The 25,879-nt window shown below is 47.6% G+C and overlaps 1 protein-coding gene across 2 annotated transcripts; it reads right to left on the bottom strand.

Annotated features, from left to right (window-relative positions):
* Window positions 1-1,024: 1,024 nt before the first annotated feature.
* Window positions 1,025-24,145, bottom strand: CGN (cingulin). Of its 2 annotated transcripts, none has more exons than XM_063105520.1 (21): window positions 24,048-24,145; window positions 17,964-18,838; window positions 17,127-17,227; window positions 16,910-16,979; window positions 16,704-16,799; window positions 15,028-15,155; window positions 14,222-14,354; window positions 13,690-13,902; window positions 13,152-13,300; window positions 12,783-12,915; window positions 9,836-10,045; window positions 9,307-9,513; window positions 8,589-8,846; window positions 6,593-6,763; window positions 5,722-5,883; window positions 4,623-4,712; window positions 4,060-4,143; window positions 3,846-3,964; window positions 3,396-3,504; window positions 2,838-3,001; window positions 1,025-2,524 (listed from the first exon to the last, which is right to left on the bottom strand). In XM_063105520.1, exons 2-21 carry the CDS (start codon window positions 18,822-18,824, stop codon window positions 2,383-2,385), a joined length of 3,600 nt encoding a protein of 1,199 aa, XP_062961590.1. In that variant the 5' UTR covers window positions 18,825-18,838; window positions 24,048-24,145; the 3' UTR covers window positions 1,025-2,382. The 2 variants fall into 2 exon arrangements, with proteins under 2 accessions (XP_062961590.1, XP_062961591.1); XM_063105521.1 differs by having other exon boundaries at window positions 18,663-18,838.
* Between the last annotated feature and the right edge of the window lie 1,734 nt (window positions 24,146-25,879).

Genomic DNA, 25,879 nt, shown 5'->3' with positions numbered 1-25,879 from the left:
TCAAAAGCTTCCATAATTCTCTCCCATATACGAGGGTACTTCAAAAGCTTATGGAAAAATAGAATTAAAAGATAATACGAATCTTTCCATGAACTTGTTGAATTAAAAGGTAGTATGAATCTTTCCTCAAACTTGTTGAAGTACCTTCCTATAAGCCAGCAGAGCTGAGTAAACCTTTCCTCCACCGTAAAAAGGCAGGCACCAAGGGCCAACTCACTCAGACTGGCCTGAGCCAGTCTGGCAGGTGCCCTTCCCTGGCAAGAGGCCCAGACCAAAGTCAAAGCCAGCTAGGCTCTGGGTGGGGCTTGTTTTGCAGAAGTTATTATACCAAAACTGCCCTTACACGGTTGGGAGAGGCGGGACACATCACCTTAAAAGGAATTTGTATTCTTGAGAAAGGATGAGCCTCAACTTCTCTGATGGCATTTGCTCCCCAAGCCTAGGCTGAGATCTAGAAGAGAGGGTTGGCCAAGCAGGACCCTGGAGCCTCTTCCCAACCCAGCTGCTCTCAGCAGATGGCTTCTCCACTGGGCTATGGTCCACATGGGCTGCAGGCAGAATAAGTCAGGAGATCTGACCCACTCTTGAGAGGGCTGTACCCCTATATCTGGCAATAGGCTCTGGTGAACCGCTTGCTCCTTCTTCAAGGCAACACAGGGATGGCAGAAACTTCCCTACCTCCCAGAAGGGACTGGGTCCCATGCCAGTTAGGAATGGATGGAGACCTCTGTATCTTGGTGAATGCTGGGGATATCCTTGTGGTCCAAGGGAATAAAACCAAGTTCTTTTCTGTTCCCCTCTAACCCTCAGAGAAGGCATTTATTGGCCTTGCTATTCCTAGAAGGTTGCTCAGGAGAGAATGGGGCTGCTATAAACACCTCCAGGTTTCCTAGGTCAAGGGCCTCTGAAAAATGAGGTGAAGAAAACTCCAGCTTGCCTCTAAGCTTTGCAGTTAAAATGACTACTTCATAAAACTTGGACCTCCAAATAAGCCAGGAAATAGAATGAAAAGACAAGCCAAGGATTTCAGTATAGATATATAATTTTAATATTTAATTTAAAACAAAACCAAGGCTGTACTGGATTGGGAGAGAATGTCTGATCTGCAGAACAATTTAGAAATTTTTTTTAAGATCATGAAATTACAAGTCATTGGTGAGAACAGCCTTCTTCCTCCTGCAGGCTCCATTCAGAACCTGCTTAGGAAATAAGAGAGGTGAATCATCCCCCTTACCACCTCCCCACCAGGGCTTGGCTTTCCCCAAAATCCAAAGGAGGAATAAATTCTCCATTGCCTCTTCCCATTTCTACCAAAAGTCAGCTTCTAGCCCCAGGTGAAGCCCTGAGTCAGGGTCAAGCTCCTGAGAAAATGAGGATCTCTTGGTTCACTATTGAGGCTGGGCACATCTGGTCAAAGAAGCCACAAGGAAGGCCAGAGGGACTAAGACCTTTACTTTTCGAACTTGAATAAACAGTAGTCAGGGTTCCCAGGTACAACCATCTTATAACCATATCCACAGTCTCAGAGGAAGGAGAGGAGGAAGAAGGGAAACCCTGAGCAGAACCAGGCCCCTACCACCTTAAACTTATCATGGCCCTACCAAAGACCCTCTTCCAGGGGCTCACTGATGAAGAGGCCAGTAGCTCTCTCGACCAGTCACCGGGGCAGGGAAGGCTGGTCTTCGGAGAGGTATGAATGTGTAGATATAAAAGGCAAGAAGAGCATCCTTATCTCCTCACCCTGGCTAAGGCACTGAGAGGAAAGATGCAAGGTAGGAATTGTAAAGATGGAAGGGGAGAGAATAAAGTATCCCTTGGACCTGCTGGCTTGGAGAAGACAAAAATAGGGGTGTGGGGACGGCCACATGAGCCCCACGACTGTGCAAAGAGCATCTGAGAGGTGAGGAGAGCCACGCCTGCATGTCCATTACCCATAATGTTCCCCTTACCCTGTTGCAGAGTGAGAGGAAAATGGGTTGCAGGAATCCAGGCAGCAGAACAGCACAGGGTATTTCCCTGAGCCTTAGGGGTAAGGGCTAAAGAAATAAAGCTTTATACACATGGCAATTTCTATCCCTTCCTATTCTGCTCAGTCCCTCTCAGCCCATATGCTGACCGTCCTTCCAATATGAGGGAGATGAGAGAAGGGTCGGCACTTAAGGGCTCGGTTGGCCTAAAATATACACTCCTCCAATGGAAAGGGAAAGTCCAATCATAAGCTTATTACTGTTGTCTTTTTTATCATCATCACTCAGACCCCTCCCTGTCTTAGGTCTGAATAATTGGTCACGCATAGGAATGAGCAATCTGAGGCAGGCAGGCAGAGCAGGGCTCTCTGGGATAGGTCTTGAGTCTGGTTTCAGGACCCTGGAGGACAACAGACTAACAGGAGCTGGTCTGAAGGTTGCTCTCTGTAAGCAATGATGCGATGGATGAGGGATCGTAGACACTGTCAAATTCCTCATCTGAGCTCAGCCCTTCGTGTTTGAGAGTTGATTCAGTAGCTGAGCGGGCAGCTTTGCGCCTAAGTCAGAGGAAAGAATACTGGTAAGGGAAGGGGAATAGAAAGATTGAGACAGCCACCCTTTTCATGCTAAGGAAATTCCAATTCTTCTAAGGCCTAAAGCTGCTCACAAGATCCCCTACTAATCAGAGATTTGAGGAGGTGGGGCACAGGATGCTGAAGTACTAAGAAATAACCATACTGGCTTCCAGCCAGGAATAAGTGACTGTACAGTCCTATTTTAGAGCTTCTCTTCCTTATCCAGCTCAGGATAAACTATTCCCTTCCTGCTCTACTGTCCCTATAGAGCAGGGGGCAGAAGGGCGGCCCATACCAGGAGTCCTTCTCCAGGGATTTGATCCGGGCCTGGAGCTGTTCATTGACCTCATGCTGCTCCTCCAGCTCACGCTGGGCCTTCTTCCTCAGGCCATCCAGTCGCTCAATTTCCTCTTCTGCTTCATCCACCTGCCGCTTCAAAGCCTTCACCCTCAGGCTTAGCTGGGCAGAATACCAAGTCCCCACATTAGAAAAGCATCTGCTACCATGGCCTGGGACTCTCCCCTGTAATAATCTTGACAAGGAATAATTGCCCCTGGAAAAAATGTTGTGACTGTGGGCAAGTTCTCTAACCTCATAGGGTTATCTTGGGGATTAAATGAATTAATGCACGTATAACACTTAGAAAAAGAACCTAGCACATCATAAGCACTCAATACATATGCTTATTATGACTGCTCTAGTCTAGTCCTTTCAATCTAATCTCTTTGTCCTTATAGAAAGAAAGTTTAAGTTTGAAAGACCTATGGGAGATGAGGGCCTCCCTTGGCCTTCAAACAGATGCATAATATATGTTTGCCCCACGGTTCTTGGCCCCAGGGTGCCATGTCCTTACCTGGTCTTTCTGGTCATTGACATGCTGCCGCTCATCATCAATCTGGATGGACAGCTCTTTAACTCTCCGCTCCAGTTTTCGGTTGGTGGACTGCAGAACTGTCCTCTCCCTAACAGGGTGGGTGAGGTAAAGGGATGTCTACGGCTGTTGTCATTTCTAAGGAAACCCTTAATAGGCCCCTTACTGCCTCTAAAGACTTCTCTCAGTCATGAGCCCCACCATTAGACTTGAGAAAATCCAGGACAGATCCAAAGAAACAGGGAGATAGAGGTTACTCACATTTCAGAATTTCTGCAACTTTCTCCGCTCTCTATCAGGAGAGAAGAGCTCCCTAAAGATCAGGCCAGGTTGGCCATATCTAAAGTGGAAGATGGTGGGAATCCCAGAGCAGAAAAGTCCAAAGAGAAGAGGGAGGAAGAAAAGGAGGGGGAGAGAACAGGCTTGCGTCACCTCTCTTCAGCCTGTAGCTGCTCCTGCAACAACTGATTCTGGGACTCAAGCTGAGAGAGACTGGCATTGGGCTTCTGGAAGCCTTCTGAGCTGGCCAACCGGGTCTTCAAGTCTTTGTTCTAAGAGGGACAGGAAGCTTTCACAGTGAGCACTCTACTTGGTCATTCTACCAAGCTCCAGGGGTCTCTCCTCAAGACTCTCCATGCCCCTTCACCTGTCTCTCCAAGGAGATTTTGTCACACTCCAAGTCTTGCCGAGCCGATCTCTCCTGCATGAGCTCTGTCCTCAGCTGATCCACCTGGTTGGAATGGGTGAGAGGAATCAGCCTTGGGGAGGGCTAAGGATGAACCAGCAAGCTGGACCAAGTGAGGCACAGTAACTGGAGGATAGTCTCTGAGCCCAGAATTCCAAAAATTCCCAGGCAACTAAGAAATCTCAGCCTATTCAAATGGAAGGAGCCACAGAATTGAAACAAGACCTCAATCCCACCAGGAACTAGCATCCCTTCTGAACCAAAGTAGCCCCACCTCAGGTCAGACGGCAGCCCAGCCCACCAGGATTCCTTCTTCAACTCAAATTCTTGGCTTCTTTCCACCTGAGAAAACTGGCCAACCCTTCCTGAAGCAGACAAGACCCTGAAGTAGACCCAGCCATGCACAGATTCTGCAGCCAAAACTCTCCCAGTTACAAAAGATAAGAAGGTAGAGTTGTTTTGGAGAGGGACAATAGGTTAAATAGTCAGGGATAGACATAGATGAGGGGTGAGGAAGAGGTTACCTGGTCCCGGCCACGATTCACACGGTCCGTTAGCAGCTCCACGGTGTTCTTCTCCTCATCTAACTCTGCCTCAAGCCGTGAGACTTTTTCCTACGACAGAAAGACAACAGATTAATTCTACCCCAAATGTTAGACACTAGAATGCCAAACTCAAACCAGGACCCTCTCAAACTCCAGCCTCCATAAACTTTCCTCTCTTGCACATCCCAGTAACCTTCGGTCCTTGCCCCTGCCCAGAGCCACTATGGAGCTAGCACCCTCTGCTGACCAGGTGTGGCATCAAAGGGAGGGATAGGAAATACTCTGGTCATGGCCCCCAGCAGGAAGGCAAAACTGAGAATCCATTCCTCATTGAAGAACCCTATTTCCCTAATGTGAAGATGGAGAGAGAAACCCAAGTACCTGGGCCAAAGCTGAGATGGAGAGACTCAGAAACTGGAGCACCAGAGTACAGATTGAGGGAACACACTCTAGCCAAGCAGTACCATGTACAGGCTAAGAGTATAAATGTGAGGCCAGACCCTTGGGTTTGAAAATCAGATCTATCACTTCCTGGCAGTGGAACCATGGACAATTTATTTAATCTCTCTGTGCCTCAGTGTTCCTCATCTGTAAAATGGAGAAAATAAGACTATCCACTCCACAGGGTTATTCTGAGGATTAAATGAGTCTTAAGTGCCTGGCACAAAGCACAATATATGTTTGCTGCTGCTTCTATTATCATTATTATTATTATTATCAAATACCACAAATTAAAGACCATTATTCACTCTAAAGGGGGAGGCCACTGCTCAGTTCTAGCCAACTGTTGCCATGCAGAACTCAGGACTAGAAGCTCAGTATTATCACATTTTCCAAATATAAAAGAAGCCAGAAATCCAAACTTTTATGTGACATCTACAAATTTCTAAATATTGGCAATTAATTCAAAGTTATTTAAAACATTGCAGTCAAACAAAACCCATCAGCCAGTTTCAATCTCTAGTATAGAAAAAGGCTTGGAGTGTCATGGTTCCTTTCCCTACAGAAGTCCCACCTGTGCCTGGACCCAGAACCCCCTCCCTTTTTCCCCCCAAAGGTCACACTCCAATGTCCTCACCTCAAGGCCCTTCAGTTGCCGGGCCCTGTCATCCTGGGAGCGCTTCTTGCTCTCTGCCTCTTGCTCCAGCCCCTGCAGTCGCTGGGCCAGCAGCTCTTTGTCCAGCCGGGCTGTGTCTCGCTCAGCCTGGGATGCCTGCAGGGCCTGACGCAACCTCTGGATCTGAGCAGAAGAAAAAAATGCAATAGTTCGGCGTAGTAAGAAGGTGGGGGTTGAGAGGTGGAAACAACTCATCTCTGTGGGAAGAAATATTTCATCACTGACATCCTTTGGAATTGTCAGCACATGGTGATAATAAAAAGCAGACTTTTAGTCCATTTTGTTTATTGTTTTAAAATTCCCTACACAAACTGGAATCACCTGAGTTCTTAAAAAATACTTAGCCTGGGTCCTACCCCCAGAGATTATGATTTAAGTGGTATGGGATTTAGCTTGGGCATTGGGATTTTTTAAAATCTCCCCAAGGGCCAGCCCGTGGCTCACTCGGGAGAGTGTGGTGCTGAGAACACCAAGACCCCGGGTTCGGATCCTATATAGGGATGGCCGATTAGCTCACTGATTGAGCGTGGTGCTGACAACACCAAGTCAAGGGTTAAGATCCCCCTACAGGTCATCTTTAAAAAAAAAAAAAAAAAAATTTCTCCAGATGACTCTAATGTACAGCAGAGTTTGAAAATCACTGCTCTACAGACAATGTCTTTACCTAGAGTGGACAACTCCCTCCACCCTATTCCACCTTAGTATGTCACTGCAAGTGGTTAACTTAAACCTGGGCCCCAGATGCCTGGCCACAGGTTCAGTTAAGAGACAATAACCTTCAAACCCAAGGACATTGGGATGGTTCCCACCCTCTTGCCATTTAGGCTCCTACCTCATCCTGAAGATGGCTCAATCCCCCAGAGGTCTTCTCAGCCTCACTGGCCCAATCCTTGGCCTGGCGCTGGGCTTCTGCCACCTCCCGCCGAGACTTTTCCTTGTAATCCTCAAGCTGGGCCTGGAGCTGCTGTAGGGCTTGCTTAGAGTCCTCCCCAATCTGCTCCAGCTAAAACACAAAGAAATGAGTTTCCAGCACTGCACCTCTTTAACAGATGCCTGTGTCCCCAGGCCCAGATTCCCAAGACTCCCCCAACAGCTTCCTTCCTGCCAAAGGAGCCCTTTCTTGTTCTTTCCTGGTCCTAGGTCTCTAGCATGTTTGGTAGTTATATACAGATCCCTGGGTTCAAATCCTGGCTCTACTACTTACTAGTACTAACTTGACTATAGGCAAGTTACTTATCCTCTCTGGGTCTCAGTTCCCCATCCATAAAATGGGATAATAGTAGGTAGGGCTGGCCCGTGGCTCACTCGGGAGAGTGTGGTGCTGATAACACCAAGGCCATGGGTTTGGATCCCTATATAGGGATGGCCAGTTAGCTCACTTGGGAGAGCATGGTGCTGACAACACCAAGTCAAGGGATAAGATCTCCTTACCGGTCATCTTTAAAAAAAAAAAAATGGATAATAGTAGTACCTACATCACAAGGTTGTCAAGAGAATTATGTTAGTAAATTATGTAAAGTACTTAAAACAGTGCCTGATATGAAGTAAACCTTAAATGATCATATATTGGCAAACCCAAGCTGCCAATGATTATATGTACCACTAAGAAAGAAAAATTTGCCAATTGAGCTATGACATACCATCAATTATATGACAACCCAACCACATGATCCAGCAATCCCACTACTGGGTATATATCCAAAGGAAAGGAAATCAGTATGTTTAAGATATCTGCACTCCCATGTTTATTGCAGCACTATTGACAATAGCCAAGGTATGGAAACAAGTTAATATGGAAACATTCATCAACAGATGAATGGATAAAGAAAATGTGGTATATATACACAATGGAATATGATTCAGACATTAAAAAAAGAATGAAATTCTGTCATTCACAGTAATATGGATGAACCTGGAGGACATTACACTAAGTGAAATAAGCCAGGCACAGAAAGATAAGTACCATAAGTTCTCACACATATGTGATAGCTAAAAAAAGTTGATCTCATAGAAGTAGAGAGTAGAATAGTAATTACTAGATGCTGTAAAGTATGAGGGTAAGTGGGGGATAGGGAGAGGCTGGTTAATGGATAGAAAATTACAGATAGATAGGAATAAGTTCTGGTGTGTTATAACACTGTAGGGTGACTATAGGTAATAATTTATTGTATATTTTCAAATAGCTAAAAGAAGATTTTGAATGTGCCCAACACAAAGAAATGACAAATAAATGTTTGAGATGATGGATATGCTAATTACCCTGAGTTGATCATTACACATTGTACACATGTACCAAAATATCACATTGTACCTCATAAGTATGTACAATTATTTGCCAATTAAAAAAAGACACAAACCCATTTCAGAGATGATAAATGTGCACTTTTTAAAAACTGACAAATGAAAAAACACGCACATTAGAACTGATGTCACATATTAGGTGTTTGCTTTTGTTTTATAAAGCAAGAGATTGGGAAGACAACACTTACCAGCAAAAAGCATTTATTTACTTTTCTTCCTTTTTCCTTCCCCTCCCCCAATTTAAAATTCTACCAATGAAGATTCCTGTGTTTAGGTCTTACAGACTTCTAAGGCACGATTCAAGGAGATACTCTCCAAGAACTAAGACCATAAAGAAACGGGATGTGGAGGGGAAGGGGAAAAACACAGAGGGGAGGTAGGAAGGCTGCCACTTTCTGAGACTTGGCCTTGGACTTCCCAACAATGTCCTTGAGGAAAGCCACCACCACACATTCTGCCCCCATCCCCCAACCCCACCACCCCATAAGCTTCTGTGTGAGCTGGGCCTCTTCCACCCCGTGCCCCACCTCTTTGTTCAGCCGGTCCACAGTCCTGTCCAGCAATCGCTTCTGCTCCTCCAGCTCAGCCTTGCCCCGCCGGAGAACCTCCCGCTGCTTCCCCTCCTCCTCTAGGGCCAGGTTCAGGGCCTGCCGCTCCTGCCCCAGGCGGGCCAGCCCCCGCTGAGACTCCTCCAGCCGGGCTTCCAGTGCCCGCTTGGCGGCTGCCAAGCTGCCCTCCTCTTCCTGAGCCACATTCAGGGCTTCCTCCAGCCGCTGTTTCTCTGCCTGGGAATGGGGCGAGAGCGGGTGTGGACTGGGAGGAGGCAATGCTTGGGCTTAAGCCATTTGGAGTGGGGTAGGTGGGAGGGAGAGGAAGGAGGTGGTCATGAAAACGGTGGGCAGCGAAAAGAGGATCAGAAGAACCAGCAAAGAAACTGGCACACAGAGCAAGCAAAAGGTGGGAGAGAAGAGACAAAAACACCAGCGCAAAGTCTGAAACATTCACACCAAAGTACATCCCAGGAAATATGACAACCCAACTACATGATCCCGCAATCCCATTGCTGGGTATATCCAAAGGAAAGGAAATCAGTATGTCCAAGCTTAACAGCGGGTTTGGGGAAGCAAAACAGAAGCACTCTAAGGGCAAAATAAAACTGATGGCTGACTGCTCGACGTGGGAAGATGTCGCCAGTCTGTGGGTACAGAGGGCTGGGGGGAGCCAGCACTGGGCAGGGGCACTGACCTCCAGCCGCTGCACCTTGTCCCGAAGTCGTGCCTCCACCGCTTCCCCGCCCTCCGCCAGGCCTCGTGCCTCCTTCAGCTGCTGCTCCAGACCCAAGATGCGCCGGCGGAATTCGTCATTCTCCTCCTGGGTCTCCCGAAGCGTGCTCTCCACGGCTGCGCGCCGCTGCCCCACCACTGCCGCCTCGGCCTCGGCCGCCACCTTGGCCTAAGGGCGGCCAGGGAGGGCGGCTCAGACCCCCGGGCTCAGGCCCCAGGTCGTCTGCTGCCCACCACAGGATGAAAGAGGGTGGTGCCACCAGCCAGAGGCTCCCTGAGAGCCCCACCCCTACTGGAATGCAGTGGGTGTCACCAGGTACAGGGGCCTCCCCGTGCCAAAACCTGGCTGCTTTAACCACACATCTAGAACCAAGGAGCTGGTCCTATGATACATACCCATGATAGGAAACTTTCCATGCCCTCTGTCTGGCTCCTCGGCCCTCCAGACCCCTCAGCCTCCACCTCCTAAGCCCTGTGCCCACTCCCCTTGCCTTGGAAGCCTCTTCACAGTCCTGTCTCAGGTGCTGGAGGGTCTCTTGTAGCTGGAGGTTCTGTTGTTCCAGTTCCCGGCCTCGATCTGCCTCGACCCTCAGGACTGCCAGCTGCTTCTCCAACTCCCGGTCCCGATGTCGCCCAGCCACTTCCTGGCTCTGCCGCTCTGTCCGCAGCTCCTTAAGCTCCTCCTGTGTCCTGCGCAGCTCCTAGAAGGGAAGGGGAACGGTGACCAGCACTGAGAGCCAGACTGATACCAGAATGTGGAGAAATTGAAACTCATACATTACCAGAGGGAATGTAAAATAATGTGGCCACTTTGGAAACCAGTTTGGCAGTTTTTCAAAAAGTTAAACATGGAGTTACCAGATGACCCAGCAATTCCACCCCTAGGTATATACCCAAGAGAACCGAAAATATATGTTCACACAAAAACTTATACATGAATGTTTACAGCTGCACTATTCATTATAGCACAAATATAGAAATGACCCAAATATCCATCAATTGATGCATAAACAAAATATGGTATAGCCACAAAGTGAAATATTGTTCAGCCATAAAAAGGAATAAAGTATGATACTTGCTATCACATGGATGAACCCTGAACACATTATGCCAGGTGAAAGAAGCCAGACATGAAAGGCCTCATATTGTAGGATTCCAATTGTATAAAGTACCCAGAATAGGCAAATCCAGAGAGACAGAAAGTAGATTAGTGGTTGCCAATGGGTGGAGGGAATTATTGCCAATAGGTATGGGACATCTTTTTGGGGTGATAAAAATGTAATTACCTAGTGGTGATGGTTGCAAAACTTTGTGAATATACAAAAACCCCTGAATTGTACACTTTAAAAGGGTGAGTTTTATGATATCTGAAATATAAGTCCATAAAAAAAATTACATAGAGACTGAGTAGATAAGGATATGGATAGAACAAGATTGACTACTTAAGAAAATATATCGAAAATCAAAATATGTGACACAATAAATATCAGTGCAGCTAATTTCTTTTAAAAAGAAAATTAAAATGAGTTCTGGTTCTAATTCTTTAGCTATTAGCTACTTCTGAAATTCAGAAAGAACCATAATTAGGCTGGAGGGTTATATAACAGGAGCATGTACTGAGTCTTCAATGTAAGACACTAACAACACTAATTACAAAGATAAAGAGAAATAGTAGAGTGTATGGTCTATATTGAATTTGGTTAGTCTGTTTTCCTAATGATATTTCATTTATTGATTAAATACCTGATAAAGTATACTTAATACCTGAGATATATGAAACACTAGTTATTGCTTTTTAGCTTTAGTCAGAAAAATAAATCAACTGAAATTGTCCAGAGGATTGTTCAAGTTCACTGTGTCAGCTAATAAAGTGAACAGACTTCAGGCTATCCTTGGTATTTGTTAACTCCCAAACAAGATAGTAAAAATGTAAGAGTAATATTAACTTCACCATCTTTTGGGAGTTTTTCTGAGAAAACAGAATTTTAAGTTACACAACACAGCACTACATCACCAAAATGTATTTAGTTAACATTTATCTTGGTTTTCTCTACAAATATTTCATGTAATCTCAGGTTTTTATTTATCTAAAAATAATCATTTGTAGCTACTTCTACACTCAAAGATATGATTGCCATCATTACAATTAGGCAGTCTTACAGTAGAGGCATAATAAACAAACATCAATGAACTAATATTTGTTAACCGAGCACATACTACATATCAATAAATGTAGAGCTAGAAGGATCTTCAAGAGGCCATAAATGCCAATTCCCTATGAATACTGAAAAGGCTTTCTAAACTACCTAAATCATCCAAAATAATTAAAGTTGACCCTTGAACAACATAGGTTTGAACTGCACGGGTCCACTTATACATGGATTTTTTTAAATACAGTCTGCCCTCCATATTGGCAGGTTCTACATGCACAGATTCAACAAATTGTGAATTGAAAATACAGTATTCACATGATGCAAGACCTGCGGATATGGAGAACCAGTCTTTCATATCCGCGAATCGGCAAGGTCAATCTCAGGACTTGAACATCCACAGATTTTGGTGAACTAATCCCCCACAGACACCGAGGGATGACTGTAGTTGCCTTCTTACCCTTCATAAATGCAAACACCTAGAATATGAAGAAATCATTTGTGTTCACTTCAATTTTTTTTATCATTTGTGATTCTTTTATAAAATATCATCCATGCAAGGTAAAAAGAGAATTTAAAAAAAAACAAAAACAAAAAAACCAAAGAGTGAATTTTACACGAACTTTGAGTGTTACAGCCCCACCAGCAAGGCTGTGCCTTGGAGACTGGGGAGGTGAACATATTAAACACTGGGATCCATGTCCAGGTTCTATTCTCTCTAAATAGCCTTCAGAATACAATTTGGCTTCCCATGTATCAGCACCTCACTCTCCCGAGTGAGCCACGGGCCGGCCCAATTTGGCTTCCCATGTAGGTCAGCTGGCCATGCCAATGCAAGTATTCCAGTCCATGTGATAATATTTCTCGTTGTAAATTAATCTAACTATAAACATTTGTTTCATAAATCATATAGTTAAGGAGTTCCCCCTGAAAGACAGAGCAGCTTTTGCTATGCTGACCAAATTAGGTTTCTGAGTTTATAAAAACGATCCTGGAGTTTCACAAATCCACCTAATGCTGCTACCCATGAGGTCTTTTGGGAGGCAGCCAGAAGCCTCTGGCTATACCTCAGCCTGGCAATCTAGCTGCTGAGAGCCCTTTCCATTAGAAACCTCTATACTCAATGAAGTAACCAGCCCTGCTGTGCTGGAAAGAGAGAAGGCTGAGCCAGCAGGATGGGGCCTGAAAACCAAGCACACAGGAGACAGACCCACTAGTACAGAGGTCCTCATGAGGCAAATACCCATCACACCCTGACTTGCCATTCTACCCTTCCACTCCCAAGTACCTTCTTGAGCTTCTCAACCTGGTGAGTATCTCCAACACCAACTCGGGCCTGCTCTAATTCCCTCCGCAAGGCCTCTATCTTCTCCCCAAGCTCCTCTTCCATTTCTTCCTTCTCCATCCGCAGCTGCAGCAGTCTGAGCCCAGCGAGGAGAAATAAGGAGGAAAGGGAACATGGTCAGGACACCTGCCTGGGGAAGGTTAGTAAGAGAATGGAAACCACTCCCTCAAGGCCAATACACTGGGTACTCACTCTCAAGAGGGAGGAAAAGCAGTTTGAGAAATGGTACAGTAAGAACACAGCATGGGCAGAAAGAAAGTGTGATGTAAGAATCATAGATAAGTATTCCTGGGAGAGGAGCAAAGTCCTTACTCCTGCTTGGTGGCTCTAAGTTCCTCCTTATTCTTCTGGAACATGCTCTGCCAATGCCCTGTCTCCTCTGAGGTCTCCTCCAACTCCTTCTGCAGCTCCCGCACCAGGGACGACATCTTCTGCCTCTCAGCCTCCAACGCTGCATGGTCCTAGAGAAGAGGAGAGTTGGGCACCAGGAGACTCAGGCTAAGACAGCACCGTGCCAGTTGTGCTCCCTGACACCCTAGTGGTACCTGGTACAATGCTAGCAGAAGATCCTCTCCCCAAGTCAAAGTCCACCCCTCTGTCATCCACAGGAAGCCTCCCGCAGTTAGTTCCCCATGACACTATGGTCACACACCTGCAGGGTACTACTGGCTTGCACTCCTTTCCCCTGCCCTTGTAAGTTTCCTGGCCAAGGTTTTCACTAACATCTCACATATATCCTTTAGGGAGATTTCTCAGTTGCAACAGTGAAAAGTCCAAAAATACAAGATCCCAAGGCAGCTCTGTTCCCTGGCAGTATCCTCCTCTCCCAGTCCCTACTCTTATTACATGCCTGGGTTGCATCTTGCATGCTCCGGCGAAGCTGCTCTGTGTCTCGGTGGTACTGCTGCCGGACATGCTCCACCTCCTGGTCACGGGAAGCCACCTCTTCCTTCAGGGCCCCCTTCAGGGCTGTCAACTCCCGCTCTCGCAGCCTGAGTTGCTCCTCTATTCGCTGTTTACCCTCTAAGACCTCCTCCAGAAGCTCCCGTGCCTCTAACAGGTCCTGGGGAGATGGAAGTGAAGAGGTGACCATATTAGGATCCATCTGCCTATTAATTAATTCACTAACTCAATCAAAAAATATTTACTGAGCACTTTGTGTTAGGCGCAGTACCAGGTGCTCTCTGGCTTGGTTGGGATAAAGGAAACCTACCATTCTGGGCTCTAGTCCCACCCCACCATTGGGTACACCCAAAAGCACAGGGAGGAGTACCCTCAATCAGCAATCTACTCTCCATACTTTGGGGAAATCATGGATGAGCAGGCTTGAGGATGCTCCAGCAAAAAGGAACACAGCCTGGGATACACACCCCACTCCCTACCTTCAGTAACACCTCCTTGGCAGGCTCAGGACCCTGAACCTGTTTCAGCTTGTTCTGCAGCTCGATCACCTGGGTCTCCAACCCATGTCGTAACTTTTCACCCTGGTCCAGGAGGATCTTCATGTTCTGCAGCCTAAAAATAGATAGCACACATGACATATGATATGATAGCACTATGTGTCAGCAGTTTTTAAAACACTTCACATATATCAATTCTTTTAAACCTCCTTTAAGTCTTTGTTCAAATCTTTTTTTTTTTCTTTGTTCAAATCTTAATGAGGCCTCCCCTGATACCTTATTTAATACTGCAACCTGCTCCCCTACAACCTGCCCCTCCTGATCTGCTTTATCCTGTTCTACTTACAGTCTTCTCACATATTACAAATTTACTTACATAATATGTTGTCTACTGTCTGTTCCCTCTCACCAGAAACCAAGCTTCCAGAGAGCAGGGCCTTCATCTGTATGGTTCACTGATGTACTTCAGGAAACTAGATCAGTGCCTATCACACAGCATTCATTGCAAAAACATCTGCTGAATGAATGAATGAATCCTCACAACAATCCTGTGAGGTAGGTACTATTATTAAGCTCATTTTACAGATTAAGAACCTGAAGCACAGAGGCAAACCCAAGTAGCCTAACTATGAATCGTGCACTATCACCACTACTAATAGAAAAGGTAAAAAAAAAACGGTCATATGTTTAAACCATCCCTGCCCCTTTCAGCTTCTGGAGATTTCCCTTTGTCTCCTTCAACCCTGTAGCCCCCAAGTAGTCCCACATGTGCCATCAGCTACACTCACTCCTTGGTGCTCTGCTGGGCCTCCCCTTTTCTTCTCTCCAGCAGCTCCTGCAATCGGCTACACTCTTCTGCCTTTTCCTCCAGCTGCCGCTCCAACCCAACCCAGGATGGCTCCAGCTTTTGCTGCTTCTGGAAAAGGGAAGGAGAGTACAGCAGGTGGAAAGTAGGGAAAGCCTCTTATGAAGACCCAGAATAGGGCTGGTCATTTAGCTCAGCTGGTTACAGCATGGTGCTAATAACACCAAGGTCCAGGGTTCAATCCCTGTACCAGTCAGCCACCAAAAACAAAACAAAAAAACCCAAAGACCCAGAATAATGGAAATATCTAACATTCATTAGACACTCACTATATGGGGGGCAGTAGGGCAAGCTTCAGAACTGAGCCCTTAACCTGTGGGATCTGATGCTATCTCTAGATAAATAGAGTTAGAATTAAATTGGAAGCTTCCCAGCTGGTGTCCACTTCAGAATTGTCTGGTGTGTGGGGGAAAAACTCCACACATTTTGTCACAGAAGTCTTCTGTGTTGATTGTTGCTGAGTAAGAGTAGAGGAAAAGCACTTTGGCTGGTCTTTCACCTATATATACTCAGATTTCTTTTTTTTTTTTTTTTTAATTTTATTTTGTCGATATACATTGTGGCTGATTATTGTTGCCCATCACCAAAACCTCCCTCCCTCCTCCCTCCTCCCTCCCCCCACCAATGTCCCCTCTGTTTGCTTGTCATATCAACTTCAAGTAATTGTGATTGTTATATCTTCTTCCCCCCCGCCCGGTTTTTTTTTGTGTGTGTGTGTGTGTGTGAATTTATATATTAATTTTTAGCTCCCACCAATAAGTGAGAACATGTGGTATTTCTCTTTCTGTGCCTGACTCGTTTCACTTAATATAATTCTCTCAAGGTCCATCCATGTTGATGCAAATGGCAGTATTTCATTCGTTTTTATAGCTGAGTAGTATTCCATTGTGTAGATATACCACATTTTCCGTATCCACTCATCCGATGATGGACATTTGGGCTGGTTCCAACTCTTGGCTATTGTAAAGAGTGCTGCAATGAACACTGGGGAACACGTATACCTTCGACTTGATGATTTCCATTCCTCTGGGTATATTCCCAGCAGTGGGATAGCTGGGTCATATGGTAGATCTATCTGCAATTGTTTGAGGAACCTCCATACCATTTTCCATAGAGGCTGCACCATTTTGCAGTCCCACCAACAATGTATGGGAGTTCCTTTTTCTCCGCAACCTCGCCAGCATTTATCATTCAGAGTCTTTTGGATTTTAGCCATCCTAACTGGGGTTAGATGGTATCTCAGTGTGGTTTTGATTTGCATTTCCCGGATGCTGAGTGATGTTGAGCATTTTTTTATATGTCTGTTGGCCATTTGTATATCTTCCTTAGAGAAATGCCTACTTAGCTCTTTTGCCCATTTTTTAATTGGGTTGCTTGTTTTCTTCTTTATATATACTCAGATTTCTAATGTGTTCTGCCTCCCTAAGCTCTGGAGACCCCCAAAGTCACTACTAGGACCAGTGCACACTCTATCTCTTGTCTCACAAGGCACAAGTGTGCTCATTCCATTGCTTGGAAGAGCCAGCCCAGCCCATCTCCAGGCCAAGGTTTTTTTCTCTGTGGTCCTTCATCCCTCCCGCACCTCTGAAGTCTCCTCACCTTCACCTGTTCATCCAGCTTTTGCTGTAGCTCCTCCACTTTTCGGGTGAGTTCACCCTGCCCTGCCAGAACCTTAGTAGAACCAGGAGAAACCATCTGCCAGAGGCATAGGGAATGGGGAGGAAGGAGTGAGTCCACATCCAGATCTCCTGAGGCCCTCAAGCCCCAACCCTGACCCTTGCTCCTACCCAGAGAAGGCCACTCACCACCAGAGGCTGCATCTGCTCCAGCACCAAACTAACCTTCCTTCTCACAGACACTTCACTTTCTGAACTTCTAGAGGATAAACAGACAGAAGCAAGGGTTAGGGCAGGAAAGAGGTAGCAGAGATAAGGAAAGGCTAAAAGCAGGAAAGATGAGGAATAAAGCTAGAAAGCAAAGAAAGGAGGTGTGTGCCTCCACTGTGGGTGGGCCCCCACTCACCCCTCCCTCAGGATTCCATAGATGGTGGCCTTTACATGGTCCACACTGCCTGGTGGAGCTGCCTCCTGCTGGTCTCGAAGAAGGTCTGGAGTTGATTTGAACTGGGGGGTGAGGAGGGGGAGAAATAGGAAGATTAGGCCAAAAGCATGCATGGGGTTCAGACGGAGTAGAAGAGGCATTTGGGAGACAAGGCCCTCCAAGCACAACAAACAAGTCAGAAGTGCGGTACAGAGGCAACACTGCTGAGGCCCGAGCAACAGGCCAGGGAGGTCCAAGCAGGACACACCTCACACTCTTGTTGCAAGCCAGATCTTCCTCAACAAGCAGATCTCAACCAGCTGTGAACTGTGTCACAAGTAATTTGTCAACAATGATAGTTAACGTACTAGAGTTTATAAATGATTTACTTTAAGAATGGACTTAAGTTTGTCCCAAAGTAAAGTCACTCTCTCACTCACTTGCATTCCTGAGTGGGAGAGAAAGGTGTGGAATTTCGGCAAGAGCACCAGGGAACTGCTCCAAGCCTGCCTTATGTACGCTACTGACCTAGCAAATGCTGGTGACTGAGGCATGATTAATGGTGGGGACAATGAGAAGTAACTCCACATGCTGTGAATAGTGACTTTATAGTTAGTTCCATTTTCTTTGGAATTTTACCCATGGAAGTATCCTGTGCATATGAGTATCACCTACTTAGTGGATGGATACAGTGGAAAATAAAAGGTAGAGACTTATTGCCCTAGGTTATTTGAATTAGCAAGGAGTCTCAGGGCTGGTGGGGTCAGACCTGATGAGAAGGGGCTGGCGGTTGGAAGCCAGGGAGATGTTAGGTCTGACCTGCAGCATGGTAGGGTCCTGTGCTCTCCCCCGTGGCTCCTCAAAACTCTGAAGGACCCAGTCCTGAGTCTGATGGGAACGGCTAAAGCCACTGAGAGACCTCTGGCTCTGGGTGGGCTGTTTTGAGCTGCCGACATGGTTGTCAGATTTTGTGCTAGGGGTCCAGTGGTTGGGGGACTGGCGCTCCCGTTCCTCAAAGGTGTCCCGTGGGAGTCGGCTGTCCAGGCTCTTGCTCCGCTTGTGCTGTTCAGGGGGCAGTGTCCTTGTTCGGCGGCCAGTCCGGCCCCGGCCCCCAAGTTGACTGTCAAATTTGCTGATCAGCGAGTCCACCGAAGACAGGGGAGCAGTGTCAATGGTGCTACCTGGGAAAGCCTCTTGTGGGGCTAGCTCAAGCAAACTGGTACTCCTATTGCTAGGACCCATAGGGGCAGGGACTGCCAGGGAGGCCTGGGACTGGGACCGGAGTAACCTTCCATTCCAGCCAGCCCCAGCCTCCTCATCAGATGTGCTGCCCTGCGAGGGGGCAGGATATCCTTTGACCTGAGCGTAGGGGTTCTCAGGGAGTTCTGAATCAGAGCTCAGAGCACCTGGGGCCCCTTGGTTGTTGGACCCCTTGATTTGGACCCCAAAGGAGTCGCCACCTTTCTCCCCACTGTTGAGCACTACAAAAGGCTGCCCAGCGATGCCCTGTACACGCACAGCAACCCCATACGTATTGGCTCTTGAGTCCTTGGCTGGGCGTCGCCCCCCACGACGGAGGGTGCCCATCTCTGCACCACCCACTGGCTCTGTGATGAAGCGAATCTGGACTCCATGGTCTACAGGGCCCCGGGGCTCAGCCATGGTGGATGCCTGCTCCATGGGCAGCAGGGGTCCTAGAAGATGAAGGAAAGAATTTAAGCTGAAAGACTTGAAGTAGAAACAGCTTTAGAGGGGCTGATTGTCTTGTCAATTCCTTCTACATAGAACTGTGATTCTCATGCTTTATCTGAGCAGCAGAATCACCTGGAGGGCCTGTTAAAACACAGATTGCTAGACCCTACCCCCAGAGTTTCTGATTCAGTAGGTCTGGGGTGGGACCTGAGAATTTGTGTTTCTAACCAAGTTCTCCAGGTGATGTTGATGGTGTAGTCCAGATACCACACTTTGAGACCCACTGACCTAAAAATATCCATTTCCTCTGATACAGCCCTGGTGAGCTTGGCTTTAAGAGTATAAAGATCTTGCTTGATCTTCACACATACACGTATACCACCATGTGCCTCCCTCCTCCCCCAGTGAAGGCAGAACCCAAGCCCCACCAACAGATACCTCCATCCCACAGGAGAAAAAGGAGCCTCCTCTCCCAGAGCTCATTTAAAATATAGAGACCTCAAAGCGTGGCATTCCATTTCTGGGAAGATATTCAAAGAAACTGATAACAGTGATGTCCTTGGGAAGGGGTAATTGAGGGCTAAGGACAGGGATAGGAAAGTAAAAAGGGATGGGCTTTGTACTGTGTATCTTTTTGTTCCTTTTTAATTTGGAATCATGTAGATATATTATCTACTCAAGAAGAGACTTAAAGTTGTAAGTGTGCCAGTCCAAGGGACCCTAGAACAGGTAGACTTATCCCACCCAAGGGCCAGAGCCATGGCCATCTGGAGGCCAGCTCCTCAGATCCATATTGCCCAAGCTCAGAGTCAGCAAGTAGAATGTATTCCAGGCATGCTCTGGCTCAAGGAACTCGGGAGGAGAGGTTCTCTTCCGAACAAATAAACATATCCAGCTTCCCCACCCCTTCTGCTGGTCTCCACCAGAACCTAGCACCAAACTGGAGGATTTTCTAACATGCCAGACAGAAACACACACAAACCCAACTCAACCTCCCCGAGGAGTTCTGGGCCAAGGAAATTTGGCAAGGTCTCTTTCAGGAATTGTAGAAGTACTAGGAAGCCAGAAAGCCAGGAAACCAGGGTGAAATGAGAAGGGGGGAGAAGAGAAGGAAGGCACAAAGCTCCAAGAGCTTTCTCACCTGCGCTTGGTGAGGGAAACACTCTCCAGTCCGAGGAGAAGCATTCTTAGTGTTCCCAACTCCTCCCCTCAAGAGAAAGGAACAGGGAGGGAGGAGCCCTTTACTGGGAATGGTTCTTCACCCCACAGCCCTGGGACTCCACTGGAAAAAGGATGAAAGCAATGTACCCTCCCCCAGGAGACAGCACACACAAACTTTTACCACAGAATCGTAAGTTTGTGAGGGCAGAGGGGTAAAGTAGTTCTCCATTGGACTAGTGTGAAGATCTAGCTTGAAATCCTAGCTCTTCTCTTCACTTGAGGTATATGACCTTGGGAAAATCAGAACTTTTCTGAGACTCAGTTTTCTCATCTGTAAAATGGGTATAATGACACTACCTGACAAAGGTAATTACCTGTGAGAATTAGACAATAAATAATTACACAGGTGTATACAACTGAAAAATTATTAAGTTATACACAAGATTTTTGCACTCTACTGTAAGAAAAAGAGGGCATGTGGTGGTATATGTGTATATGCAAGTCAAGCAAAATCTTTAAACTCTTAATAAAGCCACACTCTGCAGTACTGTATCACAGGAAATGGATTCTTTTTGGTTAGTGGATCTTAAAGTGTGGAAATGACGAGATATTAAACATGAAAGCACCTAGCAGAGTATGCCTGTCACAAAGCTGACAACAAACATTACTCCTTCCAATGGGAACTTACTGGCTTTACCTGATTCATAATAGGATGTCACTTCCTTGGAGAAGCCTTCCCTGACCATTCCCTCCCACAAACCAGGTCAGATCCATGTTATAAGCTCTACAGTTGTCCTTCAATGGGTTTGCCTCAGTTTATCTTTATACATCTATGGGAGTAATTGATTTCTGTCTGTCTCTTCCACTAAATTATAAGCTCCTAGAGAGCAAAGACCATGGCTATCAGCTGACCACTTGTCAAAGTGCCTGGTACACAGTAGATGTCAAAGTATTTGTTAAAGGTATATCCTAAACTAAGGCAGACTTGCACAGCAGTGGGGAGATTTGCTCAAGAATCCCTCACAGCCATTTCTCATTTGCCCTAGTAACAGGACCTCTTCCTGATCTGGACTCCCAGCCCTAAGCAGTCATTATCACCAGATGTGCCTAGACTGCCAGCTCTTACAAGTCACATGATTTATTCATGACACAGCTCTACCCTGTCAGTACATCTACTGATCTTCCAGATTCAGGTCAAGGAGTTCCCAGCCTAGGCCCAGCAGAGTGCACAGCCCCTTGGGTGAGAGCACCAAGTTGTTCAGAGGCACATCAAGTGCTCTCCCAGGGCCTAATGAATGACTCCCTAATTTCAATCGTCTTCAGTCCCAAGACATTTGGGTCAGGGGCCAGGAGGCTGAAGGGATCTTTAGGGTGGGTCAGAAAGCAAAACTCTAAATGATTCAACATGGAAAACCCGAAACCTATCCGCCTTCAGTTACAGAGGACAACGGGGTGGGGCCGAGGGAGCAGGGCAGCTCCAAGGCCTTGCGTAAGCCCCAGAGCCAGGTAAACAGTGATCAGGTGCCAGGCAACATGGAGTCCAGAGCCTGTGCTCTCACCAGATGCCTGACCCTGCTTTTCCCCCGCTGGCATATGCCCATGGCTCTTCTCACCAACTGTATTCTGGGAAGAGACCAAGCCACCAGTTAATTCAGCTTCATTTATCTGCCTCTGCCATTCCTGCCTGCAAGCGGGGGGGAGGATACTCTACACCTGTTTCAGACAGCCACTTCTCCCTGAGTTACTTATTAGCCTGCCCTGCCCCAATTCCATCACCTCTGGCCCAGCTATATGCGTCTGGCTTCCAACTAGGAGTGACAGGGTCCCTGGACTTGTGGCAGGAAGTGGGGGTGGGGTGGTTTCGGGTATGCAGTGGAAGGACTGATACACACAGTGCTGGGCAATATGCTAGATGCTAAATAAGTGGCAGATTTAGAAAATGAGAGGACTAGAGGTATAACGATTAGAACCCCCTTAAAGATAACAAGGAAAGCAAATGACCAAAATAGAAAAGGACAGCTCAGTGACCTTGATCACTTGGCTCCCTTTTTCTCATAAAGAGTTATAGTGGCTGACCAGTTAGCTCAGTTGGTTAGAGCACAGCGCTATAACACCAAGGTCAAGGGTTTGGATCCCTGTGCTGGACAGCTGCCAATAAATAAATAACTCCTTAAAAAAAAAAGTTATAGAAATAAGAGGGTTCCCCCGTTGATACAAAAAGAATCCCCCAAGTGGACTCCTGGCTAGGTCCACTGAAAAAGCAGAAACCTGAGAGCCAGGCTAGAGCTGCTTATCCAGTGGGGGGAAAAAACGCACAATGAGGAACTGGGCCCCCGCAAACTGGATGGACAGGTTTGAGAGGCAAGAGGAAGGGGAGGGCCAGGTAGACTACACTGGCAGCTTATAAAGCAGACCAGAGAAACTCCACACCACAGGGGAGGTAGAGGTGCTCTTGCAAGACCATGAGCAGGAGCTCTGTCCAGCTTGGATGCCAAAGCCAAGGTTCTGAAGAAGCAGGCAAGAGGTGGGGAGAGAACAGACAGGAGGAGCCCTTGCACAAAGAACCTGGTGAGTGACAGAGGCCAGTGTGTGACAGGGAGACTTTGTTTCCCTCTACCCCTCCCTCCAGAGTTCCCAAAGTTGCATTCCTGATCCCACACTCGCCTTAGCCACCTCCCAGGCCCTTAGTTCTCCCCTCCCTGGCATGAAGAGAAGCAGCCCTACCCCCTCCTCACCTCCCACAAGGGTAATGGCATGCAGGCCAGCCTGGGAAATGCAGGAAGTGTTCTAGGAAGCCAGAATCCTCTTAGAGTCAAGCAAATCTCTGGATTAGCAGTCCCCCAGAGCCAGCCCCCCAACTCCCAAATATCCAGGATGAAACAAGAGGTACAGCAGCACATGTAGGCAGCCTGTCTACAAACATAGTGGTTGCTAATTATTTCCCAATTACAACAACTTTCCACAGGCAGGGCATCAAAGGGGCCAGCTGAGGTTGGCTCCAGTTCCCTTATCTGCCTAAGGCAAAGGAATTTGCCTCAGAAGTCTTGTCTGGGCCCCAAAGTGCACCTCTCATCTGGCCTGGAGATTTGGAGGTGTAATTCCTCTAGTCCTGTCATCTCCTGAGGAGTCCTGCCTATTTCCTGCACCACTAGTGCCTACTGCCAGTCTGACAGCCATCATGGTTCAGGAGTCAGGGATTCCTGGTAGGGTTTCAGGGAAGAATGGGGATTCCGGGAGACATCAAGGAAATTAGTTGGGCTCTCAGACCTCACCCAATGGCCCTCATCCAGAACCACAGAAGAAAATAGGTGTGTTTGGAGGAAGAGTTTGATATGCATCCTCATATTCCTCTCTTGGAGATCTCTCTCTCTCTCTCTCTCTCTCTCCCTCCCTCCCCGCCTCCTCCCCTCTCTCTCTCTCGGCAGAAGGAAAAACTCTCCCTGCAAGAATGCAAAGGACAGAAACTGAAAACTAGCAAAGAGATGGGGATGCCCTCTTGTTCCGCACCTCAGTCTCTCTTATTTGCAACTGCTTTCACCTGTAGTTGAATAGTTAAAGGAAGATCTCACACCTCAGAGCCATCTCGAAGCCAGAAGGGAGGAGGTGTCCGCGGCCAGCTCACACAGGCAGAAGGGCAAAGAACCTCAGGAAAACAGCACCTGCCGATGCCCTCCCCTAAGGCAGCAGTTGTCTTTGCACTAACTCCTCTCCCCACTCCCCAACCCTGGTTTCCAAGAGAAATTCTGCCCCCAGGGCTAGCGTCTGACCTCCAGAGATATCCTGGCCCTGGAACGCTTTCATGCCCTGGGAACAACCTTAGCCTCAGGTGCCCCTCGCCTGGCACCTTCCCAGCCACCTCCATCTGGTACCTTAAAGTAGGGGCCAGCTCTTAATAACTCCTGCCACTCTACCCTGATCTCCCCTCCTCCCCAACTCAGCACCTGTGCCCTGATGGGGGTATCTCTGATCGCCTCGACCCCCGCCCCTCAGACGTACACCTGAGGGCCCGCTGGCCTCTCAGGTGCCCTTGCCCCTGCCCAGTTCGCTCACCCCCGCCGGGCTCGACGCTCCCGGGCTCGGCGCTCCCGGGCTCGCGCTCGGGGCTCGGGCTCCGGCTCCGGCTCTGGCAGAGCGGCACGCGCGGCTCCGGGCCCTCCCCCTCCGTCCCTCCGCGCTCCCTCCTTCTTTCTCCCCCTCCCACCAACCTGTTACTCCCCTCCGGAGCTCCACCCCCATTGGCTGTCACCACCGCCCCGCCTTAGCCCTCCCTCCGGTTGGTCCGCTTTCGCGAGGGGCGGGGCCGCCGCCAAGGGGACCGAGACCCCGGGTCTCCAGCCGGGGAGGACGGGAGGTACCGGCTGGGTCACGTGGGCCAGCGGGGGCGGGGCGGCGAGGGGCAGCGGAGGCCATTTTGGGGGCTCAGTGGTTAGCCGCCTGTGACCGCCCCCGACCGCCCCCAACCCCGGCCCCAGGAGCCGCCCGCCGGAGCATCTTCTCTGCTCTGCTGGAAAATAGCCTCGCGCCTCTGGTTTTCTCAACGGGAATCTCCGTCCAGAGCCCTTTCTGCCCTTCACTTACCTCTGCTCCAGAATGCAATTCCCCCTCAGCTCGTCTCCCTTTTCCCCAACCCGAACCAGAACCCCGATCCTGAATTCTCTTCCCTATCACCTGGCCTCCACAATCATTTTTCAGCCTGACTCCTTTTTCTCTAATATTTATCATCTTCTTAACACATAACTTAAAAAATCATGTTCCTCGTTTCGTCTCCCGTCCTCCGATAAGCTCCACCGAGGCAAGAGTCTCTTGTTTTATTCGCTGCTTTATCCCAAACGCCTATAACAGGGACCCGCACATATTAGGCGCTTCATAAATACTCGTTGAATGAATCAGTGGGAACCGAGGACCTAAATTTACGTGAATAGGAATTATCTTCATTCTAAACGGAAGGGGACTCAACCCCAGATTGTAAGTCCGCCTTTCAAGAAGAAGGGGTATTGATCCCGGTTCTCAGAAAGGAGTAAAATCTGAGGTGCTCTGCAAACCACAGCCACTCCGCTAATACCACATGCTGTTAGAAAACATTAAAGCTGGCTTCCTAGATGTTAACCGTTGAGCTATGTGAAGAAGAGATCGACTTAGCTTACGTTGCTGGGCTCTGGGTATTGTTCTCATTTACTCAACAAATATTTATTGCGTACCTATTTAGAGTTGAACAGGAGTCTTCAAGGCAGCCAACAGCCCGGTGCGTTCGCCGGAGCTCGTTTCCTCCCCCTCCCCCCAGCCTCCAGAAGCTAGGTGTGGGTCCTGGAGGGTAAAGTCCACCTACCAGTTCCTTTGCCTGGATGCAAAGTCTCCGCATTCCAAAGGAAGCTTTATATAATGATTAGAGCCATCGAACCGGCCTATGCCCTGGGGAGGAACAGCAAAAAAGGTGTGGTGGGGGTAGGGATCAGAAGAGGAAGTGTCCCTCCGGGATCGCGTTACCTCCAGATCACTGGGGTGGTTTTTTTAAGAGGTGTTTTTTTGTTCTTTGTTTTTTTTTAACGTGGGATTGTTGAATTGACCCAGATATTGGAAAAGTGGAAGAGTCTAAACCCTCCTAGGTAACACCTTAACAATTAGGATACTTTAGTGTATTTGTAGTAAATATAAAGTTGAGTGGTTACCTGACACTACACAGATTACAAGGAAAAACTGGGAGCCTCTGAGTCACCATCTTCACCATCCGTTCCTCGAGGAAGCACTCAGTCTTAGAGGGACATCATCATCAGGCACAGGTGACAAGGGTAACACCATAGTCTTTTTTTCCAGAGTTCAAGAGAGAAATGGTCTCTCTCCGTAAGAAATGTTACAGTCTGGCAAAATTGGCCAGTTTGCAAATA

This window comes from Cynocephalus volans, chromosome 8, assembly GCF_027409185.1.
Source record: "Cynocephalus volans isolate mCynVol1 chromosome 8, mCynVol1.pri, whole genome shotgun sequence".
In the NCBI taxonomy this organism is placed as follows: Eukaryota; Metazoa; Chordata; class Mammalia; order Dermoptera; family Cynocephalidae; genus Cynocephalus; species Cynocephalus volans.
The sequence above is the reverse complement of the archived record's forward strand: the minus strand, read 5'-3'. Positions and strand labels throughout refer to the sequence as shown.

Bases quoted from the DNA above. Each gene is read 5' to 3' on its own strand.
- CGN (XM_063105520.1), bottom strand. From the start codon at position 18,824: ATGGAGCAGGCATCCACCATGGCTGAGCCCCGGGGCCCTGTAGACCAT. The intron at 10,046-12,782 runs GTACTTGGGAGT...CTTCCCTTCTAG, and splicing joins AGGTTGAGAAGCTCAAGAAG to GAGCTGCGCAGGACACAGGA. The intron at 2,525-2,837 runs GTATGGGCCGCC...CCTCTGACTTAG, and splicing joins TCCCTGGAGAAGGACTCCTG to GCGCAAAGCTGCCCGCTCAG.